This window comes from Acomys russatus, chromosome X (genome assembly GCF_903995435.1).
Source record: "Acomys russatus chromosome X, mAcoRus1.1, whole genome shotgun sequence".
Lineage (NCBI taxonomy): Eukaryota > Metazoa > Chordata > Mammalia > Rodentia > Muridae > Acomys > Acomys russatus.
In genome coordinates this window covers 77,024,019-77,049,503 of record NC_067169.1, presented here as the reverse complement: position 1 = coordinate 77,049,503, position 25,485 = coordinate 77,024,019, and the positions used below count along the sequence as shown (strand labels likewise).

The window sequence follows — 25,485 nt, the reverse complement described above, 5'->3', positions numbered from 1 at the left end:
AGCACTGAGGGAAGGAGAGGCAGGCAGACCACTGAGAGTTCAAGGCCAGCCTGGTCTACAAAGGGCATACAGGGAGGGCAGTGTTACACAGAAAAACGCTGTCCCAAAAAACAAAAAGATGATTTAAAAAATATAAGTGCCTCTGGCTATATGTCTGAGCCATCTATTCCAATCTAGGGGTCTACATATGTTTCTTTTTCCTGTAGTAGCATTCATTTTTGTTTCTGTTGCTCCATAGTGTCATCTGGGAACAAGTATTGTACTTCCTCCAGCATTGCTTTGCTGCAGCCGTTGCCTTGGCTAACTGTGGTCTTTTGTTCTTGTCTCTGTATTTTGGAACATGCTTTTAGTTCGTGCTAAATATAATTGGTGTTTTGCAAGGCATTTCGTTGTACCTATGTGCAACTTTCAGTAACATGGTCATTTGCCTCATCTGTGTGAATGGGAAGCCTTTCTCTCTTCTAGTGTCTCTTTGCATTTCTTCAGTGTTTCAAAGTTTCATTTGCTCAGGTATTCCACTCCCTCCGGTTTACTCCTAGGTATTTTAAATTTTGAAACAACTTTTCATCAATTGCTTTTCTGATTCCTTTCATAGAATCATGTGGTTTTGGTGAGTGTGAACTGCACAGTTTTTTATGTTGCTGTGAATCCTGCTTCATTAGTGAAAGTGTTAGGTACATCTTAGTGCTTGTGTTTGAGTGTTTGTACTCTCTTAACCCTTTGAGCTTTTCACTTGCCCAGAGAGAGAATATTTAACCCCATCCTTTCTTGTTTATATCCCACTTACTTCCATTGTCGTAGGCAAAACCTTCCAGCAGCATATTGAAAAGGGTTTTAGAGAGCAGGCGCCATTGTCTTACTCCCTGACTTTAGATGAAGAAGTCTCTGGTTTTCACTGTTTAGATTAATGTCAGCTACAAGTTGGCCATGTAGAAGCATTTCATGTCGAGCAGTGTGCTCTTAGAACCTTCAGAGCTTTTGTCATGAGCATATCTGTATATTTTCGCAAGACCTTTTCTGTGTGTCCTTCGTTTTTAGGATATGTCCTTTTTAAGCCAGCACTCTTTGCTGTCTCTTTTTTGGACCATCCCATGCTCTCTGCTCTAATCCTATGTTCTGAGCTGTATTACCTTTAGTGATTTGTGTCGCTGGAAACACCCGGTGTCCCTGATAAGAAACCACCTTGATGATAGTCTGCTGTTGGCGGTGAGCATGCTGCAGGACCTGAGTTAGGTCTTGCCATCGTTTCACCTTGGTTGGTTAATTCTTATATGATCTTGATGTTTAAGTGGAGAATTTTTTAGAATCTTTCTTCCAGCCCTAATATTCTTTAGTTTAACTGATACAGTCTGCAGGTAAACCTTTCTACCCTGCTTTTTGTTTGTTTGTTATTTAGTTCTCATGTTTCTATTTTTTCTCTTTTCAAACTCACAGTATCCTGCTGAAGTACTCATGCATGTTTCTGGTTTGCATCTCCAGGTCCTTAGTTGAATTCCTTCATCTGCTACTTTGAATCTTCTCTGAAATCGCCGAGAGTCCTATTTCGTGTGGCGTTTGAATTCTCAGTGGAGCCCTCTGACCACTTCATTGTCTTTAGTTTACCCATTTGAGAGGTTATGACCTTTTCCCATGCATTTCATATGACCTATGCATCTGTGCTGTGATGTCTCCATCACCTGCTCTTGGTATCTCTTCACGGTTTATTTGGAGATGTTAGTGAGCAGCCTCCTCCAGTGGGGTAAATCTTCAGTACTGTTTAGAGAGGACCAAAAATAAGCACTGGATATCCATTATAGACCATATCTGTAAAGAGACCCAAAGGTGCTTACGCCAACTACCACATCACAAATGAGCAAAGAACAGGAATCACAAATATACTGTGCAGTGAACCATAGAGTTAAAACCGAATGTGGACCAAAGTAGAAATAGTAAACTGACCAAATGAACTGGGTGGGTGGGAGGAACCCAGGGACATGCAATACCCAATAAAAGAAAGGAAAGTGGAGAAGGGAAAAATAGAAGCATGTTAGGAAGTGGAGGGGAAAGGACAAGGATAGAAGTACACTAGTAAGAACAAGTACGTGAACAAACTAGGTAAATGTAACAAAAGGAATAAATGCTAGACGGTTTAATGTGCTGTAAGGTATAAATGATAGAAAGCCCTGCTGGAGAAAAAAAGAAAAGAGAAGAACCACAATGGGATAAACAGTTTGTATTTAATGTCTAAGTCTTGAAGATGCTTGTTTCTAGGCCAACTGTTGGAGTGTGAGAACTGAGAATTGACTTTGGACTTGCTCATCTTTATTAACAGATAGGTTGGTGCTGATCCCTGATGAGTCAAAGGTCAGTAGTCTGACAGCTTCTCTCTCTCTTTCTCTCTCTCTCTCTCTCTCTCTCCTCTCTCTCGCTCCTCGCTCCTCTCTCGCTTGCCCTGTCTCTCCTCTGCACCCCCCCCCCTCTCTGTCGTGCATCTCCTCTCTCTCTCTCTCTCTCTGTGTGTGTGTGTGTGTGTGTGTGTGTGTGTGTGTGTGTGTGTGTGTGTGCACTCGCTCATGCATCTGTGTTTCCCACTAAGCTCCAGAGTCTCTCTCCAGAGACTAGCCCATTTGTTAATTATAAGGTTGCTGCTGCCCATGCATGGGGATGAGTATTTCATGTGTGTTTTAAGATTGGACATGGAAATCACCCTGAAATTTCTGTTAGGGTTTTGATCTCAGTGCCTTGTTATCCCGTCCACAAAGAGATCAGGCTACTGAAACATTTAAGGTTTACCTTTTTTTAACCTACTACTGTTTTGCTTGTTTCTATAATTTTGATTTATTTTTAGGTTGTTGCATTTGTGTTTGTTATAGGTGTTCATGTGCAGGAGGGTATGTGTCAAAATCTCCATGGATGTCTGAGCACAATTTTTCACGGTACGTTTTTTGATTTGGTATTAAAGGTAATAGTTAAGAATATTCTCATGATGTGTTTCTTTTGCTTTATCAGACTCTTAATTTCCCCCTTTGCTTTTCCCCCATAAATACTGTATTTCTTTGAATGATCCTCATGCCCTGTTTGACTTTACACTTTCTCAGAAACTGCATTTCAAACTGGAAGTTTCATTCGTTTATTTTTAAAAATAATTTCATTGATTATTTGAAAATATCACATAGTGTAGTTCAAATATATTCCCACCTTCAACTCAGTCTTCTCTACACTTTCCAACCCACCCATCCCATGACAGCCAAGGGATTTTTCTTCTCCCTTTCACATGGGTCCCTTCATTTTTAACATATATTAGTTATTTATGTTAATGGAATTCACTATGTATTTCCATAACTTCCTCTACCCTACACTAACATGTCCTGTAATTCTTTTCCCACCTTGACACTGTATGTGGCTCCCTCACTAGATGCTTAGAAGTTCTATTATCAGGAAGACTGTTACCACATATGGGAGAGAATGTAAGGATTTTAATTAGACGTCTTTAGGAGGGTTGTTTCATTAAACTGTAGTTCTCCCTTTACATTTAGGATACATTTTTTTTATTATATGATTATATTGTGACTAGTATTTCTGGGTATATGCTCAGGTCAGTTTGAAGCCCCTAACCATTTTCTTTTATTTATATCTCCTGCAATTTTGGTGTGTCTCAATATGCCATGAGGGGGATGCCAGGATGACAAGTTATGAACTAGAATGACATTCTTTTTTTTTTCTCTTTAATCCCAGTTAATTTGATGTCTTAGAATTCTCTGAAGATAATGATGATGCTATCCCTTTTGTATATATTTACCCTTTCATATTTGATGGCTTGTATACTATTGGGATGGAATATCGTGTCTCTAAGTGACCAAAATTGTGTTCTACTCACAGTGTTCATTTCTATTGGCATTTCATCACTTTCACAGGTTTATGTGTGTGTATGTATATATATATATATATATATATATATATATATGTTAAGCAGTTGTTATATGTATATTCATATACAAATAGGCCATAATATACTCTCAAGCATATGTCTATTGGCTACAAATAGAGGTTTCTAGAAGTGGCTGTTTTACTACCAAAAGTTATCATGTTGTTAATAATGGTTGCAAAGAAGATACTGTGGATATTGTCAAATTTTCTCAATGATTCTCACTCTGATGCAGATTCATTAAGATGGACTTCAAGGAACCATCCACACTGTTTGATATTGCTATACAGTGTCTTTTGCACCATGAGCCTTTAGCAATTCAAGCTCTGCAGGAGATCCCAGGGGAGCTTTTTGTTCCATTGTTCACTGCTGCCCTCAAGGGTAGACATGAGAAGATACTTTCAGCAATGGTGAAGAGTTGGCCATTTTTCTGCCTCCATGTTGGGCCATTAAGCATGCAGGAAGCCCAGCCCACACTGTGGAAGGTCATGGTTGAGAGTCTTTTTCCTGCTGAGAACCCAGCTTTTAGGTAAGATTCTGTATAACGGAGGTGTAGTAAGCTACAGGAGGTTATGCCATTACCTGATATTCTCTCAGAGGTAGTGTAGGCTAGTAGTGAAAGAGAAGATGAGACTGTTAGTCTAAACCTTGAGGTGACTTTGAAATAAGTGTCTCACAATGTTGGATATGGAATCTAAGAGATCGAGGACAATATTGATGGATTTGTATTCTGGTATTACTATTTACATTGAAGAAAGACGTGAATGTTAAGACTGCTGAGGATGGGTGGAGAATTAAAGGAAACAGTCATGAGTGCTGTTCACTTTTCATGGGAACGACTTGTGGGCAGTAAGTCAGTATAAGGAAAGTAAACCAAGAATAAAGTGATTTTTCTGAGTGCACAGTAATGCATGAACTTGAGGAGATCCCAAGATAACTTTGTTCTGTTGTTCAATGCTGCCTCAGTGGATGGGCTTAAGATGCACTGACAGCAGTGGTAAAGTTTGAGCCTTTTTCTCACGCTGCGTTAGTGCATTAGGCATACCTGTTGAAAGAGAACACCAGGTAGCTATGGTATTTTATCTTCCACAGTTTGTTATGGTAGAAGTTGAAAAATGGGTGTAAGGTGTTTGGTCTGTCAGGTGAGGCTATCTTAAAAACTCTGAGGTTTTACGGAGGGTTTTACTTTTGTAATAGAGGTGCATGAGGCTTCTATTGAATGATATACATGAAATGGAGGCAGGAGCAGCAAGGCCTGTGAGAATTGAATGATATGTAAAATAGTGAAGGATATAAAGGATTTAGAATTTACATAGGAGAGTCTTGCAGATAGCTGGTAGATGGAACGAAAAAAAAAAAGAGAGATCATTTTGTCACTACATATTATTATTGTTCCCGCTTGGTTATATTAATATTTGCTACCTCTCAGAAGCTTTATCTTTTTTTAACCTACAGGAGCCCTAAACTGAGGATCCTAGATTTAACTCAGCATCCTGGCTGTAAGACCAAATGCCCTGTGATTACTACTACATGCAAACCCTGTGTGCGTTGTTGTGCTTACTCTGAGCGCTCTCTCATGAAAGTCGAAAGCCAATGTAGTAGTTCAAGCTCAGAATCTGAGGGTCAGTCCCCCAAGACAACTATGGAATTACTAGTGAGCCTTTCCTTTGATAGGTCCTTTAGGGAAAATGAATTTTTTGCTTTGCTTCTGAGTAAAGTTGAGCAGAGCTTGGGATCTTTGCACCTCTGCTGCCGTGATCTGCGCATTAAGAATTTGAGTGAGTGCAGAAGCGCCTTAAGCCACCTTGATCTGAAATGTGTTTCTCACCTGGCAGTTGTTGAGGCTTCTCTCATTAGTGTCCTGTCCCTTCTGGAGCAGGCTGTAAACTTAGATAGTCTTAGCCTGTCTAAAATCACTTGTAGATCTTTCAATGGAAGAACCTTTAGAAATTTCCTTTCCCAACTGAGATGTATGGACCACCTCAAGGAGCTCAGCCTGTCCTCATTCTGCCTCACCAATCATCTTGAACATGTCCTGAGGTAAGAGCTTGGGATAGGTACTGGGTTTCCGTTAATAGCCTGTTTTTAAGATGAGAAAAAGAATTCATCTTTCACCTTCCATATTAGCATGGGCAATGCTGTGGGTTTAAAAACAGCCAAGAAAGGGCACTGGCACCTTTTTCTAATTTAAGAGAAAACCGGAGTTTCAGAAAACTGGTCATCTAAGCACATGCATGCAGTGTGCTCAGTGAAGGTGAAAAGAGCAGTGTCGTACTTCTGTAGCCATCAGGAGATGAAGAGGAGGAATTGAGAGAAAGTTTATGTTTTAGCACAGGCGCACATACTTATAGCCACGTATACCCATTGACTATGGGCCAGACCAATTACCTAATGTGCTATGTCCAAGGTTCAGGCCAGGAATGTGGAGGTTTTCATTCATGGACAGGCCACAGGGAGCTTCCATTTGTTTGCACCCTCTGCCCTATCTCTGCCAAGCAGCTGAACTAGTCCCACCTTTAATTATATTCTAGTTACTAAGTACATAATATTTTCACTGAGCTTTCCACACACCTCTATAGCAATATCTTGTATGCATCATCAAGATTAAAATAACATTTGTTAAAGTGATAAAGTGTCTTTCACAGATGCACAAGTCTACTAAGAACGTGAAAGCCCACAGCATTAACTGCTAATGCAAAATATGTGCAAAATAGTTTACTCTAGATTCCGGGATATAGCTCCCCTCTCATAGTGCTCATTTTCCAGAAATACTTGTGTGTTTCCTCTCTGCAGAGTACTATCCGCTGATTTGGATTTTTTGCAACTGCCATTCTGTGAACTTTCTCACAACGACTTCAAGTTTCTCTCTCAGTGCCCTCAAGCCAGCCATTTAAAGCTGTTGGATATCAGCAACAATTCAATTTGTTGGGAAGATTGTGAACCCTTTTATTGTCTCCTGGAGAATCTCTCTGGTTCCTTGCAGCATCTGGCAATTAACCATTGCCTTTTAACAGATGCTACACTCTCTATTCTGGCCCCAGCCCTGAGCCACTGTTCCCACCTCCGTTTGTTCAGCTTTTCTTCTAATCCCATTACTATGCCTATGCTCAGGAGAATTCTTGAGTACTTAACGCCCATGGCACAGCTGAAATACGTGATTTATCCTATCCCCATGCATTGCTATGAGAGATGGCATGTTCGGTGCACTTTGGATGCACAGAAAGTTGCTGATGTGAATGCGCAGTTGAAGATCCTGCTGCAGGAGGCAGAAAGGGACGACATGTGTTGGATCACTTACACTGGTTAAATTGCATAGTCCAACACAGTTTCAAGTTCATATGTTCTCCTAAGTGCTGAATGGGTTTTTTGTTGTTGTTGTTGTTGATCTCACAGAGTTAACACAAGCGGTCCTAATGTTGTAGGAAAATACAGTTTAAAAGTATAGGTGTGTAACTCATTTCAATAGCGAGTAACCTAGAAGAAAATGGAGGACTTTGAGAGTAGCCATGTGTCTCTTGACTATTATTCTTGACAGTATTTCATCTTACCTACTAAAATTTTATGTAGAGAATTTGGAAAGACTACATGACGAAATGTCACAGCTCCATCTTCAATGAGATTTATGTCTGGATACTTCACACCAGTCGTGACAATCTAACCTGTCCTACCTGTGGTTAGGAGGGCAGGTAGTGATTGAATCCAAACATGTTTATCCCTAAAGTTGTATTAAACTTGTATACTTAAGACTATCTTTAGCTGTTTATAGAAAACTATCCGAATTTAACATTGAGAAAAAAATGTACAGGCACTATCCATTGCGTGTCTTCATTTTTATTTCATACTCATTTACCAAGGATCCATTTGGCTGCCTGACACTAAAGACAAGGAAGGCAGGCTCCTGACTCAAGCCACTCAGAGAGAGGCTGAACGTTTCTGTGCCTTATCTGCCATTCCTGCATAGTAGAAAGTTGTCTTTCACTCTTGGTGTGTAAGTTGTATCTTTCTTGATCTTCTTCCCTATTCTGTTCAGTGCCTAGTGGACTCTTATGGTACTGGATCTTTTCTTGCAGAATTCATGTATTCAGTGTTACCATGTTGGAAGCTTTCTCTCACATCTGTTTCATGTCTTCCCCCTGTCACTGTACAAAATACCTGGCATAACAGACGGGTAAGGAAGAGAACGTTGTTTCCGTGTTTTAAATGGTTCACCAAGGTTGCTTGATTGCACTACTTTGGATCTTTGGCAAGGCAGACCATGGTAAAGAGCTTGTGCCAGAGGTAGCCCCTTTCAACTCATGAGGCCAGGAAGTAGAGAGATGGTGAACCTGAGTCCCCTTCAGGAGCTGGACTACACCCATCTGTGTCCCCGAGCTAGCCTACTCTAAAGTTTCCACCACCTGCCCTGGAGCCATTCTTGAACTAGCCTGCTCAAAACTATCACCCACCTGCCATGGAGCCATCAGCTTGAGTCCAAGATTTCATCATTTGAGCTTCGGAGGACATTTAGGAGCCAAGTACAACACTTACTTTCTTCCTTTAGATGTTTTCTTTACCACCGGTTCTTTCATGCCGGCCATGATTCTGATTGAGTGTTCTGCTATTTCCTTTCTATTAACAATTGCTATAATATTGTGAAGCAAATATGTGCTTGGAGTACTTTATAATTGATGCCGCAAGTGTGATTACCATATAAATTGAAAAGCATGTTGTTTGTTCAAGATCTAGTTTAAAACAACCATATAAAAGCAATTAATTAGTAATGTGTTTACCTTGTGAATTCATTGAAAATGAAACATGCAATGCAACTGCATTGAAAAGACACAGCAAAAAATGTATACAATGTAGTTTGTTTATCTCACATTCTGAAATGTCAACACCACTGCATTTTAGTATGAAGGAAAAGAAAAATAATTTATGCAGTGCTTTTTCAGCAATAAATCTCAACTGCATTTTAAAGATCTAGCAAGAAAAAACTGGAAACAACAGTATGTCTGTATTGCTTCAATTTTGAAATTGTAACATACTGAATTTAAGATCTAAGGAAAAATAGAGTTAAAAGCTACAGAATTTTGTTCAAAGTTGTCATATGTCAAGATGAAAATTGAACTACATTTTGGAGATATAAAACCTGAACATTTACCTAGAAAAGTAAAGTATGTATTCATTACATCCTTGAGATAAAAGATGATCAAAGTGAAAAAGAAGTACAAGTAAAAACAAGATGCACAATTCTGATGCATTTCTGAACAAAGCATCTCAAAGATTTGGGAACAAGCATGGAGAATTAATGGCATTCCCAGTTTTCATGTTGCTTATATTGTGCCATGTTATTTCACAGAATGTAAACAACTTAATAAAATGTCAATGCAACTAGCAAACGGTTTATATTGCTTCCTTGTTAACATCAGACTATTTCGGCACTCTATATTAAAGAAAACATCAAAATTTAAGTTCATGAGTCTCATTTAAGTTTTTCTTTTGGCTTTCCTCTTTCCAATGTAACTATATGTTTTCTCGGCATATATATGTAGCTTACTCTCAACTGTTTGCTTTCATCGGACTTGAAAAATAACCCATGCTCAGAGATGATCAAAGCTAATTTAAAGAATATCTCTCCCAAAGAATTAAGTGCTAATCTACACCCAAAATCTTCTGTAGTCATGTGTCAAAGACTCACAGGTTGATGTTGATTCTGGAGCATTTTCCCACAGGAGGCTTGACTGTGTACAGTTTGGTTGTTTATTGTGTACATGCATATGTTACGGACATGTGGGTGTGGAGCAGAGATCACATTAAGGTCTCTTCCTCAGTCAGCCTCCACCCTACTGCTTGAGGCAGGGTTGCTTGCTGAATCTAAGATGGACCCAATGCTTAGGCTGCTTGGACCACAAGGCCCCTTGGTCCTCATGTCCACCTTCATGTTCTGCTATTACAGGCATTGGCGCACTGCCAGGGTACCTTTTTACAGGAGGAGGAGAAGGAGGACAGAGAACATGCCACCAAAAGACCTGTTCTCTGGCGCATGGCACAGAGGCAGGTGGTAGACACCCCTTGAGGATGTCACTCAGGGGCCCAACAGCCACATGGGCAGCCTGCAACAGGAGCCACCACAGTGTATGAGGTTGACAGATGAGTGGGAGGTAGAAGTGGAGCAGCTTAAGCATATGAAGAGAGATGGAACAGGAGGCACAAGTGTGGAGAGAAGGAGCCGGTTGTTAGCAGCTAGCCCCACCACCTGAGGCCATAATAAAGTCTAGCCTGAGGCTGCCTCTGAGGGCCATGTCTAGGTCTATGGCTAGTGTACCAGCAGGGGTTGGTATTGCTGTACAGATCTGGCCCCATTCCTCACTGACTGTGGTTCTCTGAAGCACTGGTCCCACTTCTCACTGACAGCTGCAGTTGGGATAGGGGACCCTGCATCCAGCTCAGGTAGCACAGTGGAGCTGGCCATGATGGCTGGGCTGTGGGTGAGTGGGCCCTGAGCGGGGGAGCATGAGAGAGCTGGCCCTACAATTAATCTGAGGTGATGCAACATGGACACAAGGGTGATGCCTCCCTCCTTGCTACCTGTGGCAGTTGGGAGAGCTGGCCTTGAGGTCATGAGAGCACAAGAGCTAGATCTACCCTCCTCACTAGCTGTAGCACTTGGAAAAGCAGGCTCTGCACCTCTCCTGGGAAACAGAGTGGCTCTGGCCCTGAGGGCTCCAGAAGGCACTGGTGAACCAGCCCTGAGGATGTGAGATCAGCAGAGCTGCCCAGCCTCCTAGGCTCTAGCACTTGGCAGCATGGGCCCTGTACTTCCACTGGGCAGCACAGCAGAGCTGGCTATGAAAGCTTGGGTGCCTGTGACCAAGCATGAGAGCAGGAGAACTGCCCCTGCCTGCTGCTGAGGGCAGCACTGGGTGGCCTAGCCAGAGCAGTACTGGGGAGCTCACCCTGGTGGTGCACATAAGGGAGAGCCAGCCTGCTGACCAGCTGAGCTACCACTCAGCCCTGATCCAGGGCTCTGAGTTAGCCCACCCCCAAATCTGTACCATCTGCAAATGGTTGGGATGCATGAAAAAGGCCAGTCCTGCTGACCCAAAGCTGCAGGATCTCGGTGACAAAGCAAAAACAGAATAACTAGGAGGAGGCAGATGAAGATCCAATATTGATGGTGTCACAGGTGCCAGAGTCTGGAACCGGAGCAATGACTCATTACGATAAACATTTCCAAGTGAAGATGTATAGACAGAGGGGTGTACTGTGGGACACACTGTGATATACCACAGCTTCCATGATAAGACGTTTTCTATGGGGTGTGTGTGGGGGGGGGGAGGGTGTTACAAAGGTGAAGAACAGGTATGGGAGAATAGGGAGATAGATGGGCAGATGAGCAGGACTGGGGTCCATGATGTGAAACTAACAAAGAATCAATAAAAAGGTTTTATTTTTTAAAAGAAAGTCTTTATTGGCTGGTCTGTACTTCAACTCAATGCTCAGGGTCCCAGTGTAGCCCCTCTCCTTTCTCAGGGTCAGCTTGTAAGCATAAAATCCTTGTCCTGCGTGGACATACTTCAGTGAAGAACATACTTCAGTTCCAGAAGTGGAACCGCAGAAGCCAAAAGGCAAGGTTAGTACATGTAGAGACTTTTCCCAGCACTGTGGACTGTGACAGATTGGGCCTTTGTTTTAGTTTTGGCAGGTGGTGCTGTCTGTGTGTGCTGAGTTTTACAGGCTGGGTGACAGTTCCATCATGGAGTCACTTGTGCTAATGTCTGTAGGCCTGCTGAGGTCTTGGACCCTGTTACATTCCCCATAGGTCTTAGTGACTGAGTCAAATCAGTGACTCATACTGCTCCAAAGAGGTGTGGTTGGTCCTCAGGACAGTTAATTTGACTGAGCTGACACATAATTGGCCACATAGTTTAAGATACAGGGCCCAGCCACTTCTCCATTCAGATTGAGAATTCAAGGTCCAGTTAGTGCTAATAGAAGAGCTGCTAGCCAGAGGGGACCAAGAAAACAGTGGCTGGTACCAATTACCTGATTTATGTCTTTGTCTCTTTCTCTTTTTGAAGTTTTCCCCAACTGGGAAGGTTTTCACTAATTATCTTGAAAAAACAGGTTTTCCCCTCTCCAAGCCATGCCTAATCCCTTACTCTAAGCCTCTCCAATTTTGTAGGGCTATTTCTGTAAGGGAATCTAAGTGATGTTTTAGTCCTCAAATGGAATCTGAATATATCTGCATCCTAATCTACCTGTCTACTTAGTTTGGACGACATGAGGAGAGGCAGATATAGTCAAACCCTTAGTACATGCCACCAAATAGTCTCAGGAGCCCAGCAATGCTGCTGTTGCCCAGATGAGGTAACCCACAAGGCAGAATAGCAGGCATCAGACTAAGCAGAAGGGCCTAGGTTAAAGGTTCTGGACATTAGACAAGTGCCAGCCACTTGTAATTCCCTTAATGTTAATTTGAGCTGTTCCCAGTCACAGTGAATTTTGTCAGTCAATGGGCTGACAGCCTGGATAGTTCCTCTCCCTATGTCGTACAGGGGCCAGGGGTCTAAGCCTAACAAGCAATCCTGGCCAATATCTGCCTGGGAACAATTAACTCTGTCCCCAGGATCCTCTCCTGTGGGATAAAGTCTGAATCCCCAAGTTTTCCAAAGGCCAGAATCTTTCTTGTGAAATTTAGAGATTTTTAATATTATGCCCATTGGATTATATTTTCCTATTATACGTTTCCTTGGGAGAGGGCTTTCTTTTTTAATATGTATTGATGTGTTTTCAGTTGTTCTTGGCAACTTGGGGACCCAGCTGCAGCGCATGCATAGAATTGTTAACTCTGTACTTTTATCTTAAAAGATAACTTCTATTATTTTCCTTTTTCTAACATAACCCTTTAAAGCAAGCATCACTGTGCAAAGGTCAACAAAAATATGGATTGCTGGCATGTAGTCACACTAGCTAATAACCTTCCTTTTATCTGTATTCCACAGTTCTCAGGTCCAGGCCTGAGAGGTTGGACCATAACCCTGTGTTTATATCAAACTTAAGACTTAGGCAGAGGTAGAGGGGCAGGAAAGGATGACCTCGGGGCCTGATGAAACCTAATTGGGTCCATGGTCTAGAGATAGTCTGTTTGCCAAGATCACTTGCGGCTTCCATTTTCTTAACCTGGGTAAGCTGGATCCATGCTATGCCAGCTACCTTCACAGTCATAGCAGTGGAGAGAATTACTATGTAGGGTATTTTCCAGTTTGGTGCCAGAGCCCCTTTGGCTACCTGCTTGACCTTGATGAAATCACTGAATTCAAACAGGGGAAACTAATGGTGGAGTCCAGAGGCTGGCTAGGTCTCTCTGGTAGTCCAATTAGTAGCCTGTGTGGAGAACTAGAAAGCATGTAGTTACTAGGAAAAGGAGTGCTTAGAGTGTTCCACCTTCTGGCCTCTGTGACATGGGAGCAGTGTGGGATGTCTTCCGAACATAGTATCATAAGGAGGGATTCCTCCCTATATAGGGTACAGCGAGTCAAAAGCAAAGGAAGGAAGTCTATCCATCCTTCTCAGGACTGTAAGGAGAGTTTGGTTCAAGGTTTGGTTTGGGTTTTCTGCTTGTTTGTTTTTTATTTTTGTTTTTTAAGATCCTGTTTATTCTTTCCAGCTGCCAAGAACTCTAATATCTGTGTTATATGTGCACAGTGACCTTTTATATCTATATCTAAACATTAACTGTTGAGATAATTTCAATATGTGAGCCAAGCCTGTGTAAGACTCCATTGCTAGGAGGAGCCCAAATCCGGGGACCAGTTCCTTGAGAAGCTTTTAAGCAGTTTCAGTTCTAGAAGGAGAATGCTTCCACCCATCTGGAAAGACGTCTTTAAACACTAGGAAGTACTTTTATTCTACCTTGGCAGGCCTGCCATTCAAACTCTGTTCTGCAAAAAGTCTCTCTGTTTTGGATTTACTTAAGTGCAAACCTGGCATCTCACTGAGACATCTCACACTATGCTGTCTAGCCTAGGTATAACATACCTTGCGCTGAGCAATGCAGAAAGTTTTGTGTACCCCAGAGGAGTATCCTGGTGAAGGTCAGTTACCAGAGCCCTGCCAGCAGTGGACACAGTACTAAAAAGCATAGCGACTGTCTTCCTATAGGGTGCTGGAGTTTCCTTTTCCCTCCCTGAAAACCTGAGTGAGATTGATCAGTTCTGTTCTCTGCTCTGAGGTATGTGACTTGGGCCCCAATCTTTTCTGTGACAGTAAAGACTGTAAAAGATCATCCTGAGTGAGGTAAGCTGGAGCCAGAAAGACACACATGCTATGTACTCACTTAGAAGTGGATTTGAGCCATAGAGTCAGGATAATCATACTACAATGGCCAGACCCAAAGAAGATGAGTAACAAGGAGGATCCAGGGGAGGATGCTTAAACTTCACCCAGAAGAGGAAACAGAACAGACAGAGGTAGTGGTAGAAGAGAAGAAATAGCGTAGGTTAGGGAGTGCAAATAGAAATAATGGTGGAGATTAGACCTGAGGAGAGCAGGGGGAAGGAGGAGGCTTGAAGGCTTTCAGAAGAAAAAAATAAAAGAAACTGTGGGCAGGAGCTTCTCTGTGACAAGCTGCACACCTAAGTCAGGGTAGGCTCCTGGCAGGATATGAGACAGACTCTAGGAGAGACTCCTAGTATCGGGGGCCATAGAGTCTAAGAGGACACCCTAGAACTAGACAAATCTCCTAGTATAGGGAGGGGAACATTAACTCACCCACAAGAACTTCATCCTCACCCTGACTACAAGCTGTGCAGGGATAAAGATAGAAAAGATAGAGCAGAGGTAGTCTAACCAAAGCCTGGCCTAAGCCAAGACCCATCCTTTGGGAGAGAGCCAACCCCTGACACTATTAATGGTACTCTGTTATATTTGCAGACAGGGGCCTAGCAGAGTTGTCCTCTGAGATGCTCCACCCAACAGTGCTCTGTAACAGATGTGGGGACTTGCGGCCAAACATTGGGCATTGTGAATGGAGTGTTATGAAAAAGTGGGGAGCTGGAGGGCGGGGAAAAGGACCTGGAAGAGACAGGAGCTCCATAAGAGGACCAACAGAGCCAACTAACCAGGGCCCAGAATGGCTGGCTGAGACTGAAGCACCAACCAAGGACCATGCCTGGACTACACCTAGGCTCCCTACAAAGAGGGAGCTGATGGGCTGCTCAGGCTTCATGTGGGACCTGTAGTAAAGGGAGTGGGGGCTGACTCTAACAGCAACTCTGTTGCTAGCTCTTTGATCACTTCCCCCCTTATGTCACTGCTTTGCCAGGCCCCAGGGGAAGAGAAGGCACTCAGTCCTGAAGGCACTTGATGCACTAGGGTGGATTAGAAGTGGGGCTCCTTTTTTCTGAAAATAAGGGAGAGGGATGGGGAGAGGGAGGGAGAGTGGTACTGGGAGGTGAGAAGAGATGGGGCTAGGACCAGGATGTAAAGAGAATAAATAAACCATTTTTAGGTCTAGACAGATGGTTATTTGGTGATAGCGGTGAGATATGATAAAGATTGTTTTAGGTACAAAATTTTGGACTCTCATAGGTAGAATAGACAATGTTTCCCCTAAGGTGCCAAATGCATATGTACTGGAAATTAAAAATGTAGATCTTGCCTAACAGCTTTCATAAATGTTCCAGACTTATTGTTGCATATTAGTTTATTATTGAAAAAAAAAAAGGAAGACGTGAGAAGACCGGGAAGCACCAGGAGAAATGAACCAGGTCAGGAAGATGATTCAAAGGCAAGTATAAGGTGAGAAATCTGAATGGGAAGAAACTGTGCTAGCATCGAGGTTTAGGATGGAATAATTATTGGGCAGCATTGTGCTATAGGCTAATTAAATAGATTCAGGTCTTTCTGTGTGCTTATTTGGTTATTAGGCTGATGAAGGAGTAATCAAAGATTTTACTAAATTAATAATACAATATTAAATTAATCACCTATTTAATTACACAGCAGGTAATTTTAAAAGTATCTACTGCAGCTCCCATGTACCTGGTTTCATCTTTCATCTTGTCACAGTCATGGATGAGCATCTGCAGGTCAATATTAGGGTGAAGGCAGGATGATTGAACGCAGTGGTTTTCTCAACCTGGCCTTCAGGGTGGGCCAGGAGTAAGGCTTGATTCTGGGCCACATACTTTTTAGACAGCCAGCATTCTGGTGAGCCTTGGAGGAGGGCCTCAAGCACATCGTGGGAGTGCTTTGAGTACAAGATTCTGATCCAGAGTCAACCTGTCTCCTTTTTTTCATTAAACTGGCAGTAGCTGCCACAGCCCTTAGACAGGTGGGGCTATCCTGTGGCAAGAGGGACCAACTGTTTGGACCAGTACGCAACAGAGTGTTTCCCTGCCCCATGGCCCTACAGTTTATGTTAAACCCCTTTGGCAATATATTTTTTCTTGTGTGCTTTTGCTTTTTTTGTTTGTTTGTTTTTGTTTTGTTGTTGTTTTTTGTTTTTTGAGACAGGGATTCTCTGTGTAGCTCTGGCTTTCCTGCACTTGCTTGTAGACCAGGCTGGCCTGGACCTCACAAAGATCCACCTGCCTCTGCCGCCCAGGAGTGCTAGGATTAAAGGCATGTGCCATCCCCACCTGGCTTTTAATGATCTGTTGTTTTGTGGACAAACAGATGAAAAGATTTTGCAACATTTGGAAGTGCTAGGGATGGAGGCAAAGTCAAAGCTGTCTTTTTCCCCCTGATTCATTCGTTCATTTATTTCCTTTACATCCTTATATGAACTTCCCTTCCCTTGTCTCCTCCCAGTCCCTCCTTCTCACCTCCCCTGACCCCCCCCCCTTACCTGAGCTGCCTCCCTTCCTTCCCACAGAAGGGGAGGCCTCCTATGGATATATCAAGCTCTTGGCATATCAAGTAGGCCTGGGCGCATCTTCTACTGAGGCTAGACATGGCTGTCTGTTAGAGGAAAGGGATCCAAAAGCAGGCAACAGAGTCAGAGACAGGCCCCGCTCCTGCAGCTAGAGGTCCCACATGAGGACCAAGCGTTAGGTCTGTTATATATGTGTCGTCGGGAGAGCCTAGGTTCACCCCATTGATGCTCTCCGGTTGGTGGTTCAGACTCTGTGAGCCCCTGTGGGTCCAGGTTATTTGGTTTTGTGTCGGGGGCCATTCAGGAGGAACAGCAAAACAGCTTTAGAACTCATGGAATGCAACCCAGCAGTTAGCACAACCACCATGGGTGTACCGTGGGAGGCAGGGCCACAGGGACTATGTATTCTGAGCAACTCATCCTGTTAGAGAGCATCAATCTGCTTGTTGCCCCTGTGGTCTCCACATACTATATGAGTTGTATGGAAACTCTAAGGGGGCTTCTAGCCCCTTACTGGGCACTGTCATTGGCACTTACCATAATAGTGCTTGCTCTGTTTCAGGAAATGCTCCTGGAGCAGATTAATGATTCAAGCACCACCCTTAGAAAGACCTTAGAGATGTAGATAGTTAGCATTGACTACTAAGCATAGAAAGGATTTCAAAAATAGATTGTTTAGTAGGTTAAGATGATTTTCTCAATGGCTATGATGTAGAAAATCTCAGGGAGCAGTTTGAAGTTCAGAAAGTTCCACTCTTAATAGTTGAGCTAGGGAACTTTTGAGGTAAAGGAGCAAGAACCATAGCCCAAGATAGTACTGGCTGACCTGCCTCTCTCTCAACTTGGGCTGGTGATCATAGGGTGATGCTTAATTTCTTGTGACCAGTTTTGCCCTCAGATTCCTGATATGATTTAATAAGAGTTGTTAGTGAGTAGATGTGAGGCTTGGGGGTTTAAAGTAGAAATGGATTGTTTTATGTAAAAGTTTGGATTTGTGATTCTTTTAAGATTTTTATAAGATTACTTTTTAAGACAATTGATGCATTGTTTGTAACCAACATTGCAGCCTACCAATAAAGAGAATTCGGCTATAAAATTAGCTTGCTTGCTCACACTTGTTAATCTATAACAAGTGGCTTATATACAAATGTATGTGGGTTCTTGCGAATAATTTGCTTTCCTCGCCTGTAATATGTATAAGGCTTTTCATGTAAAGGTACTGAAAAAACATTGTATTTACTGACCAATCATGTAAAGAAATACAGAATGAAACCACATTGTGAGTTTTGTACTACTCGAAACTGTTGGAGGTAACTCTTTGAAGTTTGCTCCATCCATTCGATTTAACTGATGAATTTGTTGGAACTTGCTCTTTGGAGCTAGTCTTGCCTCATCCATCCTGTGTGTGTGTGTGTGTGTGTGTGTGTGTGTGTGTGTGCGTGCGTGTGTGTGTGTGTGTGTGTGATGTTTTCTCCTTCCTTTTCTCTAGTCACTGATTACAATCAGCAGCAGTCCGCACTAGTTACATTCACTTCTGGCCTGGAAACTGGATGCTGGCTACTATCAATTGCACCCTATGGTGGCTACTATCAGTGACAGCTCCCTTTGGTCACAGCCTGGAGAATCAAGCTTTCTACCCTCAGAGAAGTCTGCTGGGTGAGCAGCTAGCCGCCTATCTATGCCCCATCTCAGTTTACCCTGTGGTGTCAAAGCTGGTCTTTGACAGTTTTGCAGAGTTTCTTGTGGTATCCTTGACTGCTCTGACTCATTCAACCCTTCCCTCGTTGTGCTCCTGTATAGAGGCCTTACTATTTCCACAAACTCTGCTGTCCAGAGGCAGAAATTCTGAGCTGCACCTAGGAGCTGTCAAACCTGTCTCTTAGACTTTGGAGTTGGGATCTGAAGGATTTCAGCAACCCTACTCTGAAGCAGCTTCCCTTTGCCTCCCCTCAGATGGCAGCCAAGACACTTAGCCTCTGATGTACCAAGCTGAGCCTTCTTAGTGGGCATTCTGTAGTCCTGGCTCTGTAACTCTTGCAGCAGTCCCTCAGGGGCCCTTTTAGAAGCTATTGAATTGTAGAGGTTAGGAGTAGGTAATCTACGTGTTGGAAGAATATGGCCCCAGGAAACCTTTGGCAGAAGGGCAGGGGATCAGCAGGTAGTGATTTTAAATCCTTAGCGCAATCTGGTCCAGTTGTCCACTATAATCTCCCCATGGGTCTCTCCATTTTAAAACATAGATGCCTTGACTCACCTCTGCCACTGGGAGGCTGAAGAATGCATCTTTCTGGTCCAAGACCATGGACACCTGTTTCTCTGGAGGAATCAGCTTCTTGAGAATGTGAGGTCCCAGGTTTCTTCACAGGCAAGGTGACCGGCAGGGAGACAGCGTCCCTGACTCTCCAAGCCAGGCAATATGGACTGCAATTTCCCTTTTTGTTTCCAGGCCCTTTGGGTATTGTTTAATCTGCACAGGGGAAGCTGAGCCGGTTAGTTGAAGAATTGTAGGAACCTGGTGTTGGGCTAGTCTTGGGGGTTTGGTTTCTGCTCATACACCTGAGAATCATCGTTGTCAATCTGAGAGATAGTCCAACTATATGTGTTGATTGAGGAGAGGACTTTGAGCTAGGAGATATTCTTCCCACAGGGGGTAAGACTCCCCACTTCTGCTGGGTAGCTGGATGTCTAACATTGTCTCCTTACTTGAGAAGTGACAGTGGCTTTTGCTCATATAAAAGGTCTATCTCAATCACTTCTCTGTTGGAAAACACCCTTTAAGCTACCTCCAGCAATTGGGACCTACTCATACCCTTAATCATTTTAGCTTTTATAACTTTTCCCTTATATGTTGTCGTTACTTTTATGAAACTGTATTTGTTTCTTAGTTTCTCTCTTATCCTGGCTATCACACAAAAATTGAGACTCTCTTAAATTTTTTTAGTAATGAGCTTCACAACTCTATTTTTAACTTTCTCAACTAATTTGGGTTCCTCCAAGCTTACATCCCAGTGATACCTGTGTTTTATAGCTTTTCCTTTTGCTGCTTCTTCCTGATGTCTCTTGGACCTCTCTCTCATGGCTCAATCCCCAGGCCAAATCCCTCCTTCCTTTTCTAATTCATGCTACCCTATTGGCAGGAATTCCATCCTTATTGTCTCCCATGCTCAGTGATTGGCTGTAAGCTGCTTTGTTGACATACAAGGGGACAATAATGGAGCAGAGTTTACACAACATTTGAGACAGAAGATTCTCAGGATAGGGTTGCAACCAGACATGGGAGATACAGAAATCATTATTTGAATTATACAGTAACCTTATGCCAACACTAATATCTGGGGGTTAGGGGTGGGAGGGCAATTGGGTGACAAAAGAAATCATTTAGCAGATGTCTTCAAATTGTCTAAATATGACCAATGATGATTATGATTAAAGTATCGTTAATCAGTGTTGGACATAAGGGAAAATTACTTTTTATCCAGGCTGCATTGTCTATCATTAATTACCCCATGCAGCCCAGGGGCAGTTTTTTCTACTTTTACTCAGAGAATGATGGGTTTTGAGTTTCTCAATTATATGGATCATCAGTTGAAAAGTTGGAATAAAATCATGAAAGAAGAAGTGGTGAAACTCCTTTTCCTCTCAGGGACAACCCAGGGGAACATTTCCCCTTCTCTGTGGCTGCTTAGAATTAGCTAGAGAACTTGGCACCCTAAGGGACTATATCCCCTCCCTGTGTGCATTTTGTTTAGACATGGCAAAGTCCAGAAGGAGAGGCTCAGCCCTTCTCTTACTCCACACAGGGGCCTAGACCATGATTGGGACTCAAGCAACGAAATAAACTAGAGCCCTAGAGTTAGGCAGAAATGGGTTTTGGTTTTGTTTTTGTTTTCTCTGAGAGACCTGACAGAGGCAAAAGGAATCAGGTCCAGTTATGAAGGGCAGTAATAGTGTAAAGCCAGGACAAATGGCTGTGTCTCATACCAGAGAAAGCTGTTTGTCAATACAGGCAAAGAGAACTGACAGAAATACACAGAAAAACAGAGAGGCACATACAGAAAGAAAAGAGTAAAGACAACCAGGGCTGGCCACCACACATTCATATACCTAAAACAGACAGGAGGGATCTGGTGAGTTCTCACATGGATCCTAGTAACTGGGTCAGTAGCCTTATCATATCTTTCCTATGTGTCCAATCAGAGGTGCTTTAACCAGACTCCCCTCTAGGGGTGACAGACCAGGAGGCTTTCTATGGTGGGGGCGGCCTCTTACAATAATTGTGGTGGTTTGAATAAGAATGGCTCTCATAGACTGCTATATTTGAATGGTTAGTCATCAGTGAGTGGAAGTACTTGAGAAGGATTAGGAGGTGTGACTTTGTTGGAGGAAGAATGTCCCTGGGGGGGCACTCTGAGCTTTCAAAAGCCCAATCTAATCTCAGTGCCTCTTTCTTCCCACTGACTTCAGGTCTGGACATAGAACTCTCAGAGTATCCTCCAGCACCATGTCTGCCTATATGTAGCCAATGCTCCCCATATTGACAATAGACTAAGCCTCTGAAACTATATGAGAGGCCCATGTAAAATGCTTTCTTCCATACGAGTTCCTATGATCATGGCGTCTCGTTATAGCAATAGAGTGTTGCCTAAGGAACCAGTTAAAATGATTATTTAAAGTTGGCCATGGACTGCTAGGCATGGTTGACTCAAGGAAGGCATTATGGCTTCTTTCAATCCTCTCTTCCCCACCAAGCTGATAATGTCGTGTGAACATTCACATAGCTCTTAGAGAGACCTATATGGCCGGGAATTAAGGCATGAGTTCTAAAGTCTGAACAGTGTTTCTGTGAACTATTCTAAAGCAAATAATTTTTTGTACTCCCAGGTATCCAAGTGGTCGTTTACTTCCCTGATTTAGTAGTTTTCCTGCCTGCCATTCTCTCCTGAGTCTTAAAAAGATGAGTGTAACCCCATGTAGATTATACTCATTGGGGCAGGATACGATAGCCAGTTACATTACCTGGATACCTGTGAAAGAAAAATTTTCTTCAACAAGCCTAAAGTTCCTTGCTCTTTTGTGTACTTTTTAACCTGTCTGACTGCAGACAAGAATTTCATTTTAGGGCAATGCACAGTAGAATCAGCCTGCAAATAATGAGATACAGACATTGATATTCCTGATCTAAAGTTCCTTGGGGTCTTGGGTATGGATTGAGGTCTGAATTCATAATCGACTTTTGGGGATTGTGGGGATAGAAAAATCCAGCAGAAAGCCACACATAGATATGTCAGGGCATCATAAATGTTGGTCACTGGGATATTTCCCGTTCTATTCCTTGTCAGTATAATGTGGTAAATTTAACCTCAAATGTTTCACTGCAGAGTCAGTGGATACAGAAATATCAGTCGTAATAAGAAGATTCTATAGGGTTCTGTTATGAGCTAGGCCCTGATCCACTCACTGTGGCTCCCTCTGAACGACGGATTCCTAATTAGATATAATAACTTGAAATTGCATTAAACGTTTTGCACACACTTTAAAACAATGGAGTCTATCACTTGAAAGTTGAAAGATGTGGAAATTTGTCCCTTGTTCACTATCTACCACCCCACCCACTATGCCAGTCTGGAACTTCTTGGAGTCTGAACACAGAGTCTGAACCTGACAAGTGGAGTAACAACAAACATCCAAATATACTCAACGAAGATGAGAGTAGCTGTACAGACCAAGAAACACCACGAACATCCTAACTCTAGATGTCCAGATCCCACTGCAAAACACAAACTGCACGAGCAGCCAAGACAATTTCTATTTTCAAGAAATTAGCAATAGCCACTATAATTTGATCAGATGAAAACAACTTAGCTGATATATAAGAATTTCAAATTAGCACTTGTTAACAAATGCAAGGAGCTAAAAGAAGAAATGGAAAAATTACTGAATGAAGACCATGAAAATACAAACACTTAAATTAGATAATGAAAAATTAAAAGCATGAAAAATTGAATGAAGGGATACAAACATAGAAGAAAACCCACCCTGAAATAAACTACAAAGAAGCATAAAAGGAAGAAGAAAAAGAAAACCAGAAAGTCTAATCATCAAACTGAATGAAGTGAAAAGGAGACTATATCAGGGTAGAAAAAAAAGAAAGATTATGAAATCAAAGAGAAATGTTTACAAAACAAACAAACAGTAACAAAAACAGGAACAACACATCGAGGAAATCTGGGATGCAATCAAAAGACCCTACCTCTAATAATAGTTAAAAAGAAAGAGAAAAAAGGGAGCACAGAAAATATTTTCAGCAAAATCATAGAAGTTCTCAAATCTAAACAAAAATATGACCTTCAGACCATTTACAAGCCTTAAGTCCAAATTTCTTCTGAGACTCAAGGCAATTTCTTCACAGGAACCTTCAACAATTAAAGATAAAAAAGACCAAATAACATAATTCCTACATACAAGGGCACAGCATATATATTATCATTCCAAAGGGGAGGACTAGGGCCACTCTAAGGACATACTGGACCAAAGCAAGACCAAAACCGAGCAAGACAAGCTCCAGAGCCTGTAGCTCTATGCTTGAGGTTAAAGTGCTCAGATGGTTCCATCCTGTCAGCTTTTCTAACTGCTACACACTTTGTTCTCTCTTGGGATGATTCTCCTTCCTGTAGGTAGCTTCCCCTGGCAGAAATCTCACTGCTCTGGAATCAGCAACATCTTTGAGTCTCAAACATTGCAAATCTGCATAAGAGTGATGACTAATAACCAGTCAATATGAGGCTATCCTGAAATCTCATCTGCCAATACAATTAGTTTGGAAACTCCTCAGTTTAGCCTCAGGCAGATTCCAAGAAAAGAGGCAGGGAAAGCAAATAGATAAACAACAATGCAACACAGCCAAGGGCTTAGCCAAAATTTCACAGGAATGGCCTTTTACTCAGTTGCTAATTTGACTGCCCTCTGAAACCTCTTGGGCTGAACCTCCATGGTCTATAATGCTCTCAGCACCTTTTCCTTTCTTTCATGGGATTTAGGCAAGAAAGGGTATGGTAGGCAGGAAGGGATAGAATATGCCATGAGCAACGGTATTGTATACAATTGCATGAGAATGTGGAAAAGTAAGGAGGAATAAGATCAGTATTGTAGGATAAAAATGAGATATTAAATAGGTAGGGGCCACCATCTTTATTGACAGTTAATATTCTAAGATGAGCAGGTATTCTTTTCTCCTTGAAATACCTACAAAAATATTATAGTGGTTTCTCTGCAGAGTGTTCAGAATACCGTTTGAAAAATCATTGGTTATTCCTGCAATTTCTTTGTGGTGGTGGTGGCTTAAAAAAAAAAGAATTATGTCTCTTTGTTCCTCAGTTTTGTCTCAAACAAAAATAACCTCTCAAGCACCCTACATTTTGTGACTGCTGTCACCTCGGCAAGTATCTTTGTCAAGAGAAAGCAGAGTGCTAAGTTACAGCCATGTTTTCCAATAGGTGACACTCAACTTTTGTTGGTTTATTTATGTATATTACTTTTTCTTCTTCTTCCTCTTCTTATTGTTGTTGTTGTGGTTATTATTATTATTATTGTTGTTGTTGTTGTTGTTGTTGTTGTTATTATCATCATCATCATTTTGGTTGTTCGAGACAGAATTCCTCTCTGTAGAATTGGCTGTTCTGGTCTCTCTTTTTAGACCCAGCTGGCTTTGAACTCACAGAGAACTGCATGCCTCTGCCTCTGGAATGCTGGGATTAAAGGCGTGGGCCACCATGCCCGGCTCTATATTTATTTATTTATTTTTGTTTGGTTTTTGTTTTGTTTTGTTTTGTTTTGTTTTGTTTTTTTGAAACAAGAATTCCTCTGTGTAGCCAGAGGCAAAGGCAAGCATTGATCTCTGTGAGTTCGCACAGAGACCAGCCTGATCTACAGAGCAAGTTCCAGGAGATCCTCGAGTTTGAATGAAACACTTCCGGTAGTGTTTCCACTAATTGTGATAGCTTTGTATCTGAGCTTGAGACAAGGCCTAGTAAAAATCTGAGGCCAGGTGGTGGTTATGTGTCACTCAGAGATGGGTTTAATTTTTATGGGTGACTTTCTTTTTTCTTAGTCTAATAGTATTTAGGGAAGTGGACTGGCACATACTCCGAGCCCTCTAGCAATGCGGCACATGATCGGCGCACACGGATGGCGGAAGTATCTGGTGACAAGTCAGGTGAGGCCGAGGAACCAATCAGATTTCTCAAGTGACTGGTTTAAACTGGAGAAGGCGGGACTGTTTCGAGGGCGGCTTCCTCATTCTCGTGGCCTGGGACGCCTGTGCCGCCATGGGGAAAGCCTCTCCGAAAATGAGTGGCTGCCGCTGCTGAATACATGAACCTTCTTACTTAGGTAAACTACGAGTAAGTTAAACCTGTTTGGGGCTAAATGACAAGGGCAGAGGGATTAATCTGTGACCTGGACGGATTCCCCAGTGGTTCTGAATCTGCTTGCCTTTGGTGCGTTTCTTGTGAGGTGGTGCTGTCTCTGGAGGCCGGCCTTTCTCCCGAGGTAGCGGTAGCTCAGGAGATTTATATCCCTGAGAAGGACTTGGTATTTCTACAGCTGTGCTGCGAGGATTTGGAGTTCTGCGTCAACCTGCCGCAACGTCTTTTACGGGCCAGCTCTTTAAAACAGTAAGGACCGAACTGTGTAGATTTGTCTTTCGCTTTCTACAGGATTTAAT

General features: G+C 42.4%; 1 protein-coding gene across 1 annotated transcript; it reads left to right on the top strand.

Moving 5' to 3' along the window:
• Window positions 1-4,149: 4,149 nt before the first annotated feature.
• LOC127185348 (melanoma antigen preferentially expressed in tumors-like) lies at window positions 4,150-7,211 on the top strand. The gene is made up of 3 exons (XM_051141840.1): window positions 4,150-4,433; window positions 5,360-5,944; window positions 6,698-7,211. The coding sequence occupies exons 1-3, from the start codon at window positions 4,150-4,152 to the stop codon at window positions 7,209-7,211; spliced, it is 1,383 nt and encodes a 460-aa protein (XP_050997797.1).
• Window positions 7,212-25,485: the final 18,274 nt, after the last annotated feature.